Below are 16023 nucleotides of genomic sequence, written 5' to 3'. Positions count from 1 at the left end.
GGTGTGGTCTACCCCACAGATACACATGCCTCTTTTGCATCGGCACGGCACTCTGTGACTGTAGGAAGGTCTGGTTTGTGGAGGAGATGTTGGCCAGATGCATGCCCACCAGCTTTGCCTTAAATCCTCCCAGCCTTCCTGGGGCAGGCAGAGAAGCAGCTGTGTATTTGTGCCGGGTTATTCCTGGGGGGTGCCTCTGACCTGACTCCTCTCTTTCGTAGGCTCAGTGCTCTATGGCGAGTCCCTGGTTCCGCTCTCAGGCCCTCCACAGGGAGAGCTGGCCAGGTCACCTCCACCCTGTGGCCCTGCAGAGGAGGGCAGGACCCCTGGGGAGATACAGCGGCTCCGCGTGAGTCAGGGGTCCACAGTCACCAGCAGGAACAGCCCTGGGCTGGCCCCGCAGCCCGACTCCAGCCTCCGGACTGGCCGGAGGAGCAGCCTGCAGGTGCCGGCCGCCCCATCCTCCCAGCTGTCCTCCTCTTCCTCGGGCTCATCGTCCGCCGCCTGCGCGGTGCCCACTGCCAACGTCCTGGTCCTCCAGGCCTCCCAGTGCTCCATGGCCAAGGCCTGCCGCCAGCCACCCATCGTCTTCCTGCCTAAGCTGGTGTACGACATGCTGGTGTCCACCGACAGCAGCGGTTTGCCCAAGTCCGCCTCCCTCCTGCCTTCCCCGTCCGTCATGTGGACCAGCTCCTTCCGCCCCCTGCTCAGCAAGATGATGACGTCGACCGAACAGTCCCTCTACTACCGGCAGTGGACGGTGCCCAGGCCCAGCCACATGGACTATGGCAACCGAGCCGAGGGCCGGGTGGACAGCTTCCACCCCCGCAGGCTGCTGCTCAGTGGGCCGCCTCAGGTGGGTGCCGTGCCCTGCTGGCCCTGCACAGACCGGGCCTCCAGGGTCGTCTTTGGTGCTGCTGTGCCCACCGGTTCCCTCGGCGCTCCGTCCGTGGACGTCCTGGTGTCCTTTCTGTCGCTGTGATGAAATACCCCGGCATAAAGCGACTCAGGGGAGAAGGGGCTTGTTTTTGCTCACAGTTCCAGGCTGTTGTCCATCCATCATAGCAGGGAAGCCAAGATGGCCAGAAGCTAGTCGCATCACACCTACCTGTCAGGGGCGTAGACATGAACCCATGCGTGCTTAGCGCTCGGCTCGATTTCACCACTCTTCACGAATTCAGGATCCAAACTTAGGGAGTCATGATGCCCTCTTAGGGCTGTGACTTCCTATAGGCCGAAGTTTCTGAGTCTGGACAGCAATTTCCAAATACCCAGCATCCACTTCTCAAAGGATTGACTCAGAGTACTTATAGATGCTCGGCCATTAGCTCAGGCTTGTTACTAACTGATTCTTACACTTTAAGTTAACCCATATTTCTACTTATGTTTAGTCACGTGGCTTGGCACCTTTTCTCAGTGTGGCATTCTCATCTTGCTTCCTCTGCATCTGGCTGGTGACTCCTGACTCCGCCCTTTCTCTTCCCATCATTCTTAGTTTGGTCGCTCCGCCTACACTTCCTGCCTGGCTACTGGCCAATCAACATTTTATTAAACCAATTCAAGTGACAAATCTTTACAGTGCACAAGAGAATTATCCCACAGCATCTTCGCACATCAAATAACATAATTAGGATAATCCCTCACTGATGTGGGCACAGGCCAATGTAGACAATCCTTCATTAAAACTCTTCCCAGCCAAGTGTGCTGCACACCTCTCATCCCAGCACTGGGAGGCAGAGGCAGCAGTTCTCTCTGTGAGTTCAAGGCCAGCCTGGTCTACATAGAGAGTTCCAGGACAGCCAACGCTCCATAATGAGACCCTGTCTCAAAAAACAACAGCAAAAGACCCTCTTCCCAATGTAATTGTCAAGTTGACAATTAAAACGAGCCATCACAGTGAAGAGTCTCTCTGATGGCCCAGAGTGACGGGAAGGCTCCTTTCACATTCCATCCCTTGCTAGGTTCCTTCCGTCTGCCTAACAGTTTTCTCCTCTATGTGTATGAGGCATAGGGATGGTGTCTGGATAGGAACTTCTTGTCATTTCAGGCTGAGTTCGACCTTCACCCTCACACACAGTCTCTGGATATTTTTCCAATAAGGAACAAAGTGAGAGCATGTGTGGGAAGGTTTCGGTGGACTGTTAATGGGGACGCTGGGGCTTTATTTCCCGGACTCAGCTCATTCTCAGTCCACCATGTATCCGACATAGACCGCTTTAGCTGACAAACCCGCAGAGAACAGAACTGGGAGGCAGCTTGGTTGGTAAGGTGCTCACCCTGTAGGAACGATGTTCATGCCTTCAGCACCCTCATAAAAAGCTGGGTGTGGCCTACACGCTTATTACCCCAGTGCCGGAGAGACACAAACAGGATCCCTGGGGCTCACTGGCCAGTAGGAGAGCTGCATTAGTGAGCTCCAGGCTCAGCGAGAGACTGTGACTGTGTTAATGAAAATAAGGTGGTGGGGGGCAATTGAGGAAGACGGCCAATATCAACCTCTTGTCTTTATGCACACTTGCACACTCACACATACACAGACGTACACACACACACAGAGAACCTTGAGGGTCTGTGTGTCTCTTGTGGTGGGCACGGGAGGAGGAGGAGGGTGGCCTGATCTTTAGAATTGGCTGAAGGCTGAGAGAAGACTCGGGTCCAAGTGCCTGGGACTGCATTTTGTTCAAGTATCACCTGATTTGATCTCGCCTGTGTAGGGGTGTAAGGTGCTTAGAGTATTTCGTGACCTCTAAGAGTGCACACTGACTGCTCTGGATGTCTCATTACCCGTTTACCATGAGCTCTCTTTCCACTAGTGTGCTCATCTCCAGGAATCCATCCCAAGAAATGCAGATGCTCAAAACCCACATACTGTCACTCATTTTGGTACTATTTAGAAGGATGAGACACGGCTCAGAGTGAAACTCCCCTGGCTAAGTCTAAGCTAAACACATCTGGGGATAAATGTATCCCAGAATTCAGCCACAGAAGCTGTAAGAGTTCTCTTTATTCCACCAATGAGATTTCTCTAAGAAACTTGTTAGCCACGTGCCCCCCGCCCCCCGCCGTGATGTCATATCAGTTAGGAAAGAAATCACTGTACATGTGAGCCTGTCTTGAGGGATCTTGGGAAGACTAGCTCCTAATTCACTGTCTTTAGCGGGAAGGCAGGATCAGTAACATTCTACTTTATTTTAAATCTGCATTTTTTTTTCTCATTGTCTAAAATGATGATACATTACTTTTTCTAATTAAAAAAATCAGAGAAATGTGTTGCTGGAGGGCTTCTCTCCAGGCTCCACCAAGCCCCACAGTCCCACAATCCACATATAAAATAATCACTCAGACGCTTATATTACTGATAAACTGTATGGCTGTGGCAGGCTTCTTGCTAACTGTTTTTTTTTTTTATCTTAAATTAACCCATTTCTATAAATCTATACCTTGCCACGTGGCTGGTGGCTTACCGGCGTCTTCACATGCTGCTTGTCCTGGCGGTGGCTGTAGTGTCTCTCCCCCCTTCTTCCTGTTTCCCCAATTCTCCTCTCTCTTTGTCCCGCCTATACTTCCTGCCTGGTCACTGGCCATCAGTGTTTTATTTATATAGAGCGATATCCACAGCAGAAATGGAGTTGGGGTGATGGATCTGTTGGCAAAGTGCTTGTCATGCAGGCATGGAGACCTGAGTTCTATGCCCCAAACCCCACATAAAAAATCCAGGCCTGGGGTTTCATGCTTGTAGTCACAGTACTGGGGAGGTGGAGATGGGAAGACCCAGCCTAGCTTAATTGGCAAGTTCTAGGCCAATGAAGAGACTCTACCTCAAAACACGAGGTGGGTGGCAGGTGAAGAATGGCACCCCAGGTTGACCTCTGGCCTTTACATGCATGCACACACACAAATGCATACATATACACGCATAAAAAAATGGGAAAAACAGGTTTTCTAGGAGCTCCCAAGTGTCTGCACCCACACAGTGCTGGATCTTACAGCTGCAGAGCTTTTACTACCAATTTACTATTTGCAATGTGTCTATTGATCATTGGTCCTTCTACAGTAATTTTGTTTTAAGTGTGTGTGTGTGTGTGTGTGTGTGTGTGTGTGCGTGTGCGTGCGTGCGTGTGCGCGCGCGCGCGCTTTCTACCACTGGGCCCTGATTCTAATGTCTTCACAGATAGGGAAGACAGGCGCCTACCTGCAGTTCCTCAGCATCCTGTCTAGGATGCTGATTCGGCTGACGGAAGTGGATGTTTACGATGAAGAAGAGATCAATACCAGTGAGTTGTTTTGTGACCCTTGGGCTCGGGCGAGTATCCACCGATATTTGTCAGTGGTCCTGGTCACTGTGTCTCTCCCTTTCGGACTCTCAGGTTCACAGCTGGCTTGTTCCAGGGGCCTTTTCTTTCTTGTTGTCTTTTTTTTCTTCTTCTCAATGATATGTTCGAGAACTTCGTAGGGATAGAGTTGCTAACGCTGAAGTAACTCATGCTTGTTCAGTACTTTCCATGTGTCAAGCACCAGGATAGATACTGTCCCTTTTGATCTTCCATACAGCCCTGTGAGCTGGGATAGTATCCTCTTACATGGGAAGCCTAGCTGGACAGTACCGAAGCAGGAACTGGCCTGTAGAATGTGGATTTCTTCATCAGGGAAGGTGTCCGATGCTTCCCCAGGCAACCAAATACCTAGGATTTGGGAATGGGGAAGAATTACATGAGATTGGGAGAAGGAGGTGTTTGGGTTTTCTGTTTGTTGAGTAGATTGGCTTTGAGTAAGGCATGCATCTCTCTGCACATGCTTGATGCTGATGGGAAGGCCTATTCTATTTTCTCCTCATATCCTGCCCAGAGGTTCATGGTCTTGGCTTCGTAAAAGAGTCTATGCCCTTATGTAAGGGGAACTGACTGCCATGCAGAGACCACCAGCTACCCAACTCTGGCATCAGAGCAGCTCCTGGGAGCACTTTCTGAGGTTGAACTTGATCAGGAGAAACTTTGAACCCGGGACTCCCATCCAGCCCTCTGCCGTTCTGTGGGCTGATGCTTTCTGTGGTTTTCTCACACCCGGGAGTGGTTGAATCTGTTATCTTGCTTTCTTGGATAGACCAGTGATGAGGACAGGATTGGAATACACGTCATCAAATCCAAAAGACCATTTTCTTAACTATTCTATTACTTCAGGTTTTTTTTTTCCTTGCAAAACAAGGATACCTGCTGTTTCACAGGGTATGAGGTGCCTGTTAAAGCCTATTAAGCTCTGGACTCTTTTCTCCTTGTGGACACGTCCACTGCCCAGGAATATGGCGTAGACTTAAGTTAGCATCTCTAACTTCCTATTACATATTCACCATAATACATGGCATCAACAGATGCAGCTGGAGTTGGGCCAGCTAGACGTTTCAGCCAGCACACCTTGACGAGCAGCAGAACTCTGTATGAGGCTCGGTGTAAGAGGATGCTGGCGAGTGTAGACTGCGGTTTATGCTGTGAGTGTCCCTGACCTCTGCAGGGAAAAACAGTGGCTCCAGTGCTTTCTAGAGGTGGAGCGATGCCAACCGAGTCACCCTGGCTGGGGCGATTTCGATGACAGAGTAAGAAACCCACACAGGGACCACAAGGACAAGGAGCTTGGGCCGTGCATGAAGTAGGTGTTGCTGGAAGGTAGCATGATCTAGGGCTCAGGACTCTGGAGGACTGGAAGCCAGTATGTGGGGCAGAGAACAACCCGCATCTGCAGGAGACAGAGCAAAGCCTCTTCACCTGGGTGGAGACAGATCGCAGTGCGTGACCTTGTCTGTTAGAGCCCTCCTGAAATATGGCTGTGTCTGAAACTTTCTCGATACAATAGGGATCCCCAGGAAGCCATTGATCAACAATGATTCGGTTGCACACACCATCCTTGGGCACAGTTAAGTAACATATTCTCACATCTTGTGTCTCATGCGTCCCTTTTTCTACCAACCTTGTAGGCCTCCAGGAGGAATCGGATTGGCATTACCTCCAGCTCACTGACCCCTGGCCAGACCTGGAGCTCTTCCAGAAGATGCCTTTTGATTACATCATTCATGACCCAAAGTATGAAGATGCCAGTCTGATTTGCTCACATCACCAGAGCATCAAGAGTGAAGGTCAGGGGCTGGGGAGATAACAGCTCATTGGGTAACATGCTTGCTGCTCACACAGGAGGACCTGAGTTCAGATCCTCAGCATCCATGTAAATAGATGAGCCTGGCAATGCACATTTGGAGCGGGGCAAGTCAGTAGAGACAGGTGGATCTCAGGGACCTGCTGACCAGCTGGTCTAGCCAACTGGTGAGCTCCAGATTCAGCCAAAAACCTACCTCAAAAAATAAGATGGAAAAGCTCTTGAGGAAGACATCTGGTCGACCCCTAGTTTCCACATGTACCTATGTGGGTGTGTGGACACATGGGTAACTAACACACTCATACCCTCACACGAGAGAGAGGCCAGATTTGGCCAGTGAAGTAAGACATCTTACTTACTTCACTCTTGTCCAAAGTTCATAGGCTTAATTGCTTTTTGTGTATTAATAGATGTCAGCTAGATTGAGATGCATCCCGCTACGGATGCTCTTTAGTAGCAAGTGAATGGTGACTTACCAGAGCCTGGTTCAGCACTGAGACTGCCCCCTGCCGGTAGAAGGAAAGAACTACCACAAAGCCCATGAGAACCCAAGGGACTTGTGGTCACGATATGTCAAAGGCTTGGTTAATGGAGGGTAAATGAGTATTTCTATCTATGAATTTGTCACCAAGTGGGTGCATATGTTCCCCTGTCTTCAGCCTCCTCTTTTCTCCTCGGGGACACTGGCTTCTATGGTATATGAGGGCAGCCTCAGCCAACACTTCTGGGAGAGGCCTGTGGGATACTTAGTGTAGCCTGAGGAAGTTTGATAAATGTCATGTCGGGAAAAACAGCTTACCTGTAAACCGGGTGTGGTGTGTACGCCTGTAATCACAGCACTCAGGAGGCTGGGGCAGGAAGATCAAGAGTTGGGGGTTAGCCTGGACTACATAGTGTAGCCCTGTCTCCAAAAAGATAAAAGGTACCTGCTGGTCTGACTCTCCCTGTCACTGACAGGAGGGGCCGGGGGCCGGGGATTCCCTTCCTGTAGATAGCCCCAGTGAAGGGCTAGTGTTACAGTCATGTTCCTACCAAGTTGCTTGAAGAAACTGGGGGCCACACATGCTGTTACTTTATTTCCCAGTCACATAGAGTTTCCTTCAGAGTGTTCATAAAGTGTTTTTAGGTCCACAAGTGTGACATCACACAGTCCGAGTTCTCCTCTGTTAGTTTCCCCACTGAGACGCTTGTCCTCCTCAACCCAGGGCCGAGGGATGTGAGAGCCAATCCTCAGGGCAACTACAGCCTGCCTATGAGCTACTTACTTTGGGTCGTGTACTCAGTTGAGTTCAGCACTCAGGGGTAGGGGGTTTGCCCTGGGCTGATGCTCCTTAACTCCGGGACTGTCTTTGCAGACAGAGGGACGTCCCGGAAGCCGGAGGACCTGTATGTGCGACGTCAGACGGCACGCATGAGACTGTCCAAGTACGCGGCGTACAACACGTACCACCACTGTGAACAATGCCACCAGTACATGGGCTTCCACCCCCACTACCAGGTAGGCCTCAGGCGCTGGCTGGCTCTCCGGCTGCTCCCACGTCACAGCCCATGTGTCTGTTTCCCTGTGGCCCCTTGATAATGTTCTAGGGTGGGAGGAGAGAGTTCTGGAAGCCCTTGCTTCAGGGCCTGCCTGCCTCTCAGGCTCCCCTCCTAGGCTGTGAACATATTGTTCATAGAACCACTACAGTGGTCCCCTGTGGTCATCCAGGCATCAGTGGCCTGTCTTCAGGCTCTAGAGAATCCAAAAGTGACTTCACTGCTGGGGACGCTCACTGAGCGCTTACTAGAGGGACCTGGGAATATAGACACAAATGAGCCTTGTTCCCATCCTTAGGGTTCATGGTCTGGAAGGGAGATGGGCACCTGAGCAAGATTTCAGAGCCGCATGAAGCAGGAAGGAGAATTGTATGGTTGTGGCCCAGAAATCACATAGAAAAGAGAGGAGTTTGAATCATTGAGCACCTACAGCATGCCAGCAGCATGCCCATGTCCTCCTTAGGTACCAGCTCTTCCTGTCCTGAGTAACTAAATGGATAAGTTCCCGGGATATGGCTCTGGCCGTCTCAGGCTCTGGATGGTTATCAGGGCATTGCGTTAAAAACTACACTTGTGATTATTCAGGGTTCCCTGGCTGGAAACGCATCCTCTCTCTGCTCTCAGTGGATTCTCACCTAAGCCTTCCATCATCGCTTTACAAATGAACAGAGCTTGAGCATCCCTCATCAGAAAATCCAAAGTTACCCCTAACACGATGCTCAAAGCAGTTCAGATTTCAGAGCTTTTGGAATTTTAGACTATAGATGACCAGCCAGAAAACTCCATAGAAATTTTTATAAGATCTGAAAAAAAAAAAATCCTAGATCTGAAGGATCCTTGGGATCAAGCATTTTGGATATGGGTTTGTCAACCTTGTGAGGGATGCAGAGGCACCAGCCAGCCGCTGGCGTCTGATCCTGGGCTCCATATCACCTCTGCTCCTTCTCTCCTTTGCCCCACAAGAGTCCTCTTTTTTTTTTTTTTAAGCGAATCCTCTTCCCATTGCCACCTTTGCTACATAGCCCCCCAGGTCTGAGCCCCTTGCCCCCCAGAAGGCTCTATGGCACCAGTAGAGCCCTATTGAGGACAGAAGGAAGCATGTGCTGGTATGCTGGGCTGCCACCTTCCTCCACAGCTCCTGGCGTGGCAAGCACAGAGCAGCCCTGTCCAGTGGCAGAGGCAAAGCTCAGGAGGATCCAAGAGGCTGCCTAAGTCAAGAACAAAGCTAGATTGGGGGGGGGTCACCCCCAGAAAGGAGTACACATGCACAGTGGCGTGGGGGCCCATGAGTGAGCCCGGGACCTCTCCATGCTGGCTAGCGTCTGTGTCCACACAGTAGGGTAGTAACTGTGCCTCCAAGGGATGCGATCCTTCCCAGGGTCGTTAGTGACAATGCACAGAGGTGCACTCAGCACAAGGCTGAGTGTATCGAGACAGACAAGGTGGCATGCTTATTATTGTTCTGCTACATGCCAGCTCTCAGGACACCCACGACAGGAAATGCCCTATTAGAATGAAAACTGAAAACTGGGCTCAAGGGCACAGGCCTGTAACCCTGGCTACACAGGTGCCTGAGGCAGGAGGACCACAAGTTCAAGGCCTGCTGGGGCCACTTAGACACTAACTCAAAAAATTGAAGATGGTTTAGGGATGTAGCTTAGCGCTAAAATACTTGTCTAATAAATGCGAGGCCTAGGTTTAATACACAGTAGTTTAAAAGAAGGTCCGGGGTGCGCTGACCAGCCAGCTTGCTTAACTTTGCAAATTCCAGGCCAATGAAGGAGCTTGTCTCAAAAAGAACCAGTGTGGACAATGCTTAAAGAAAGACACCCAAGAAGGTTGTCCCATAGTCTACACACACACACACACACACACACACACACACACATGCACACGAGATCTGCATGAATGCTTTATTTGCTGACCCAGGATGGATCTCTAGATCCGATCTCAAGAGCAGAAAGGTCTGGGCAAGCATGACTGGGATCCAGGATGGAGGCAGCTCTGGCCCTGTGTGGGTGGTCTTGCGTGTGCTCCCCGAGTAGCCAGATCTGAGCTTAGAATGCTCTGGCTCTGAGTCCCTTACACCGTAGGGCAGAGGTGGGAGTGACCCGGGTGTTGTGGCCAGGCTGGGCCTGGGTTCTTTGGGGGAAGTAAGTCGGACTCTGATGATAAGCTCTGTCCTTTCCCCTCATACCTCAGCTCTATGAGTCCACCCTGCACGCCTTTGCCTTCTCTTACTCCATGCTAGGAGAGGAGATCCAGCTCCATTTCATCATCCCCAAGTCCAAGGAGCACCACTTTGTGTTCAGCCAACCTGGAGGCCAGCTGGAGAGCATGCGTTTGCCCCTCGTCACAGACAAGGTACTGGCTGGGAGGTCCAGGGAACCAGGGGATCACTGAATTGGGGGTGTAGACACGTAGCTGCCTGAGGAGTCAAGGGCATTTGGAGCAGGGTACAAAAAACAGTATTGGTGACTGAACCTTGGGGACATGGGTGAAGGTGTGGGTTTGGGAGTCACACTCGAGCCTTGCTATGGCACTTGCTAATTATGTTGGTTGACATTTAACATTGCTGAGCGCCAGTTTCCTTAACTTATCAAGGTGGGCGGTAGCAATGCATTTAAAAAAGCTGGCGGATGGGGCTGGAGATGGGGCTCAGTGGTTAGGGTTCTTGCCTGACATGCACCATGCCCTGGATTCTCCAGTACCACGTAAACTGGATGTGGTGATTCACTCTGTCGTCCTAGCACTGGGGAAGTGGAGGCAGGGGGATCAGAATTTCAAGGCTGTGGAGGCATTCAAGTCCAGCCTGGGCTGTATGAGATCTTATATCAAAAACAGCCATAACATTTGCTGTAAGAGTTATTTTTAGAATAATCAACATTTAGAATGATCACACATCTCACATGCTGGTGAGAGGTGCACCCCATTCCCCCTGCGCCCCCCCACATCTTTTAATGCTCTGTCATGACACATTTGGCTAGGTTGAGGTAGAAGGAATAGCAGAAAGATTCTAAGACTCCCTCAGGGCCTGTCCCCCAGTGTCCACAAAGGCTAGCCCATCGTCGGTTGCGTTTTCTGCCTTGTCTTCCTTTCTATGTGTCCTTTGTGGGAAAATAATCCCCAGCATCTCACCATTTCTCCCATCAACGTTTGAGGGCCGGTCTCGAAATCCTTGTCCTCACCCTCTATCCCCTCACAGAGATGCTCCCTGCAGGGTTCTTTGCTTCCCACATCCACCTGACAGCCTCAGGGGTTGACTGCATGCGATTTCCCAGCCCCTGTCAGCAGACAGGACCAGCTGTCGGTCACGAGGACCAGCTGTCAGTCAAGCTGGACTTGGCCTTGCCAACTCAGCAGTTTGTTGACCACAAGGCAGGTCTCTAGACAGCGCCAGAGAGGTCTTGGTTACTAGGACCTCTTGAGACCCTGGGATCTGTGGCCCTTCTGCAGGTGTCCCAGAAGAGGTGGTTCAGTCTCAGGTCGCTTTCCCAGCCTCCCAGCGGTAGCCCAGAAGCACCGCTTGGGTATGTAGCAGGTGCTTTGAGGCATTCAGAGGCAACGCAAGGCCTAGCTCAGTCAGAGGCACTTATTCAGCAGGAGCCAAAGAAGAGTTATTGGCGCAAGACGTTACTACCCTCGAGTATTGGTGTCTAGGCTGTGTGGGAATGTCCTTGTCCATAGCGAGGGGAGGGTTTGGGCATACAGGAATAACACCTGCTCGGACAAGATTCCAGTATGAAATGGTGATGGATTTGGTTAGCTGGTGGATGCCAGTTAGGTTGTTGTTAGCCTAGGGATAATACCCAGGCTTCTCATTCCGAGGCCTGAAGGTAAGTGAGATTTTGATGGATGCTTACTCTGAATTTGTCAAAGCTCACTCTTGTGTCTAGGTTAGCTGTCATTGGCTAGTAGCCAGCCGGAGGGCATCTGTCTAGAGTGGCCTCACTGGGCTGTGCTTCTCTACCCTGTACAGCTCGGGGCATCAGTGGGCTATCCCAGCCTTAATGACAGGCACGTTCTGAGAGAGTGCACTCTGCAAGGCCAGGCTCTCAACTAGGACAGCATCATATTCCCCACACCTTATTGGCTATGTCCGACCACAGTGCTCTCTCTGAGATTAGAAACGGCCTCATCTTTCCATGGCAGAGGTGAGATGGGGCAAAGCATTATGCCAACGTTCACACGCGCCCTCCCTCGCAATCCCACTGCTTTGCAGAGTCATGAACACATCAAGAGCCCAACCTTCACTCCAACGACGGGCCGTCATGAGCACGGGCTCTTTAATCTGTACCATGCGATGGATGGAGCCAACCATCTACACGTGCTGGTGGTCAAGGAGTATGAAATGGCCATTTATAAGAAATACTGGCCCAACCACATCATGCTTGTGCTCCCAAGCATCTTCAACAGCGCTGGAGTCGGTAGGTGACTTCGACATGTACGACCAGGGATGCTCTTGGCGAATGGAGACTCGGGAGAGTGTTTTACAGAGGGAGAGAGCCGAGCGGTTGGCATTAAATTCTTTGCTCGTGGAATAGCAAAGCTGGTCTGATGTGTTTGACTGTGTGTACACACGTGGGTGCCATGCATGTGTGTGGAGGCCAGAGGACAACCACCTGGTGTCATTCCCCAGAAGCAGTCCACCTTGGGTTTTGAAACTAGGTCTCTCATTGCTTGGAGCTCAATGATTTGGTGAGGCTGCCTGGATGGTGAGGCCCAGAGATAGACTGGTCTCTGCCTACCCAGTGCTGGGATTATACTCACAGACCAGCTTTATAAAAACCATGGGTCCCGGGGCTTGGACACAGGTCTTTGTGCTGGCAAGACAGGAACTTTACCAACTGAACTATATATCCTAGCCCCTGTGTTAGGATTTTCTTATAAATATCCTTTAAAGAAATGTTAGGTTATTCATTTAACTCATTTTCTCAGCTCTTATAAAAAAGAATGAACAAATGTGTATAACACAAATTGCTAAATGGTCTTACTAATAAAAATCCCAGAGCCAGATATTGGGGTGAAAGCTGAAAGATCAGAGAAACAGAACAAACCAGCTGATAGTTTACCTCTATGAAATCCTCAGCTTCAAGAGAAGAGTTCCTGGTTTTTCATGCCTTATATACCTTTCTGTGCCCTGCCATATTACTTCCTGGGATTAAAGGCATGTGTGCTTCCCAAGCAAAGACATGAGATCTCAAGTGCTGGGATTAAAGGTGTGTGCCACCACTGCCTGGCTCTGTTCCCAGTATGGCTTTGAACTCACAGAGATCTAGATGAATCTCTGCCTCTCGAGTGCTAGGATTAAAGATGTGTGCTACCACTGCCTGACCTCTATGTTTAATACAGTGGCTGCCTCTCCTCTGATCCCCAGGAAAGCTTTATTGGGGTACCCAACATATCACTGCAAATGTGTACATAAACTATAGAGGGGTGTTCCCGCGCTGGTGGTCAGTGGTCCTTGGAAGAGGGGTATGTAGTATTGGCTCTGGTGTGTCTGGTGTGTGCTCTGTCCTGTGCATGAGGGTGCAGGATTGAACACTGAGTCAGGCCGCTTGGCCACCACAGGAGCCGCCCACTTCCTCATCAAGGAGCTGTGCTACCACAACCTGGAGCTGGAGAGGAACCGGCAGGAGGAGCTGGGGGTCAAGCCCCAGGACATTTGGCCCTTCATCGTCATTTCCGATGACTCCTGTGTGATGTGGAATGCAGCAGACGTGGACTGTGCTGGAGAACGGAGCAGGTGAGGTGGCCTGGCCACGGCCTTCCCTCCACAGGAGACCCACAGGAGACGGCGATGGGCGGTCCCCTCTCAACCTTGAGGACCACAGTGTGCCTCTCATGACGGAAAGCCAGGGCCCTGGATGTGGCGGAAGCGGACTCATTGCCCGTGACCTGATTCTTTTGATTTTTAAAAGTCATTGATGAGATCTATAATGCATACAGAATACAAGGTATGGGAATGTGGTTCAGCAGTAAGGACTGCTTGGCTGCAGAATCACGAGGATGGAGTCCAGATCCTAGAAACCATATAACGAGAGAGACATTCTAAAAAATGAAAAAGTCTTTAAAAAATGAAAAAGACAATGTATACTTAGCGTGATACCTACATACAAGAGCTAAGTATAACATGGATACAATGTTTTTTTCACATATCAAACATGTCCGGTTAGCTGACCCCTCCCCCATCAATAAATGGACGTTGCTGCTTCCCCAAGATGCTCTTTGTCTTGTGCTCTGCCCCAGATCCTCCCAGAACCCTTCACTCTCGGCATGGATTTCATTTGTGTCTTTCGGCATGCAGCTAAATCTCTTGGGGGTCCTAGGTGTCTCATTTTTGAAGGGTATCAGTCCCCAGGTTAGCATTCATTATGAGGGTGAATCAAACCACCATCTTTATGTGGGCTCGGTACATGGGATGTGACTATACATCAAAGTCATAGGAAATATGAAGTGCTCGCCAGGGTACCTCATGCCCATTGGTTGGATGGCGCTGGGTTCAGTCGTACCAGACCTGTCCGGCACACACCATGCATTTAGAAAGCCATGCCCCTAGCTGGCTTGTTCATCCCAGGGGCCTTGGCCTCTCTCCTCCCAACAGGGAGTCTTCCTGGTCCGAGAGGAACGTCTCTCTGAAGCACGTCCTGCAGCACATTGAGGCCTCCCCCAACATCACGCGCTACGCCCTCATCGGCATGCGGAAGTGGGCCAGCAAGACGAGGGGCCGCGGGGCGCAGGAGCCTTTTTCCCGGTGCCACGTGCACGACTTCGTCATCCTCAATGTGGATTTGACCCAGAATGTACAGTACAACCAGAACCGGTGAGCACAGGGTCCTTGGGTGGGGGCCTGGCCCCGTACGGGTGGTGGCGGCGAGTCCCGTGCAGGATGCAGACTCCGGTCCATTCCACCCGCGCTCCACTGCCGCTGTGGCCAAACCTTGACAGAAGCCTCTCGAGGGAAGAAAGGCTTGTTTGACTGGGAGTGTGACGGTTAGGTCCACCAGGGTGGGGGAGCCAGGGAGGCAGGAGGGTCTGGTCACATCTCCTCCACAGTCAGGATATAGGGTGGATCTTCCCATCCCAACGAACCCAGTCTAGAAATTCCCCCAGAGACAGACAGAGATTTGTTCCCATGGTGGACAATCAAGAAGCACCGCAAGTCCTCATGTGCTGTGTAATTGTTCTGATTTTTTATAGTTATTTGACGCCATTCCTTCATTCATAGATGCTTTCCTTAGTGAGCTACCTTGTACTGGGTGTTTCTTTTGCTTGGGCTTCCTCAACAAATAAATCACTTTTTTTTAGTAAGATGTTACCATCTGTCTTAGCCAATGTTCTATTGCTGTGAAGAGGCACCAGGACCATGGCAACTATTACAAAGGAAAGCATTTCATTAGGGCTGGCTGCTTACAGTTTCAGAGGTTTAGTCCATTATCGTCACAGTGGAAAGCATGGCGGCCGCAGGCAGCCACACTCTGGGCAGCAAGGAGCCAAAAGTGTGTGTTAGGTAGTGTAAAAGCGCTTGTGCATGCACGCACACACACACAAAAGCATGCTTGCGCCTTGGCCAGCATCCAAAAGAACAGAACAGAAGCAAAAGACAGAGTTTTGCTTTTCTGAAGCAGGACTCAAAAAGGCAGGCAGAACCGGCTGAACCTCACAGTAGCCCCCCGGGACTGAATTAGGGACCTAGAATTCTGGGAGGGAAAAGAGCATTTTCTCAAGGTGAACACGCCTTCCTAGGGGTGGTCCCCTCTTGCCTCATTAACTCTAAACGGAGGAGACGAGGGCATGTCTCCACCTAGTGGTAGGTCCCATTATTTACTGTAACATGCGTTTTAACACTTGTAGCCCGCCCCCCATGGGTTTCCCTGGGGGCCTGGGAACTGTACCCAGTCAGACCTGGCCCTCCTCTGGCTCTGCGCAGGTTCACATGCGATGACGTGGACTTCAACCTTCGTGTGCACAGCGCTGGCCTCCTGCTCTGCCGGTTCAATCGATTCAGCGTCATGAAGAAGCAGATTGTGGTGGGTGGGCACAGGTCCTTCCACATCACATCCAAGGTGAGTGTAAGTGGCACTCACAGCCAGGTGCTCAGGCCAAACCCAGGTTGCCCAGGTATCAAACCTGAGAGCAGGAGCCTGGGGATGGAGGGTGGTGCCTCATCTCTGAAGGAAGTCAGAGCATTGGACACTTGGTACCAGGCCCTGGGGACTAATCTCTTACTCTCTGGCATTAAATAGCACCCAGTGAGATGCTGCTCAGTGCAAGACCACCAAGCAAGCCTTTCTTGGGTACTCCTGCCCTCCCAACCCAGGCAGGGTATTGGGTTCTATGCTTTTC

General features: G+C 50.9%; 1 protein-coding gene across 5 annotated transcripts in view; it reads left to right on the top strand.

The window, feature by feature from the left end:
* Greb1 (growth regulating estrogen receptor binding 1) overlaps positions 1-16023 on the top strand; it is a 136737-nt gene that overhangs the window by 114497 nt on the left and 6217 nt on the right. For 4 of the 5 annotated variants that reach the window (XM_042266788.2, XM_076559616.1, XM_042266786.2 and 1 more), the window contains 9 exons: positions 222-856; positions 4172-4274; positions 5966-6124; positions 7497-7639; positions 9880-10041; positions 11900-12104; positions 13249-13423; positions 14282-14500; positions 15608-15743. In XM_042266788.2, coding sequence (XP_042122722.2) covers positions 222-856; positions 4172-4274; positions 5966-6124; positions 7497-7639; positions 9880-10041; positions 11900-12104; positions 13249-13423; positions 14282-14500; positions 15608-15743 — 1937 coding nt within the window. Of the gene's footprint in view, positions 1-221; positions 857-4171; positions 4275-5965; positions 6125-7496; positions 7640-9879; positions 10042-11899; positions 12105-13248; positions 13424-14281; positions 14501-15607; positions 15744-16023 lie in introns of those variants that run through there. The other variant, XM_076559617.1, reaches the window with a different exon arrangement.

The sequence above is a fragment of the Peromyscus maniculatus genome, chromosome 22, assembly GCF_049852395.1.
Source record: "Peromyscus maniculatus bairdii isolate BWxNUB_F1_BW_parent chromosome 22, HU_Pman_BW_mat_3.1, whole genome shotgun sequence".
In the NCBI taxonomy this organism is placed as follows: domain Eukaryota; kingdom Metazoa; phylum Chordata; class Mammalia; order Rodentia; family Cricetidae; genus Peromyscus; species Peromyscus maniculatus.
The sequence above is the reverse complement of the archived record's forward strand: the minus strand, read 5'-3'. Positions and strand labels throughout refer to the sequence as shown.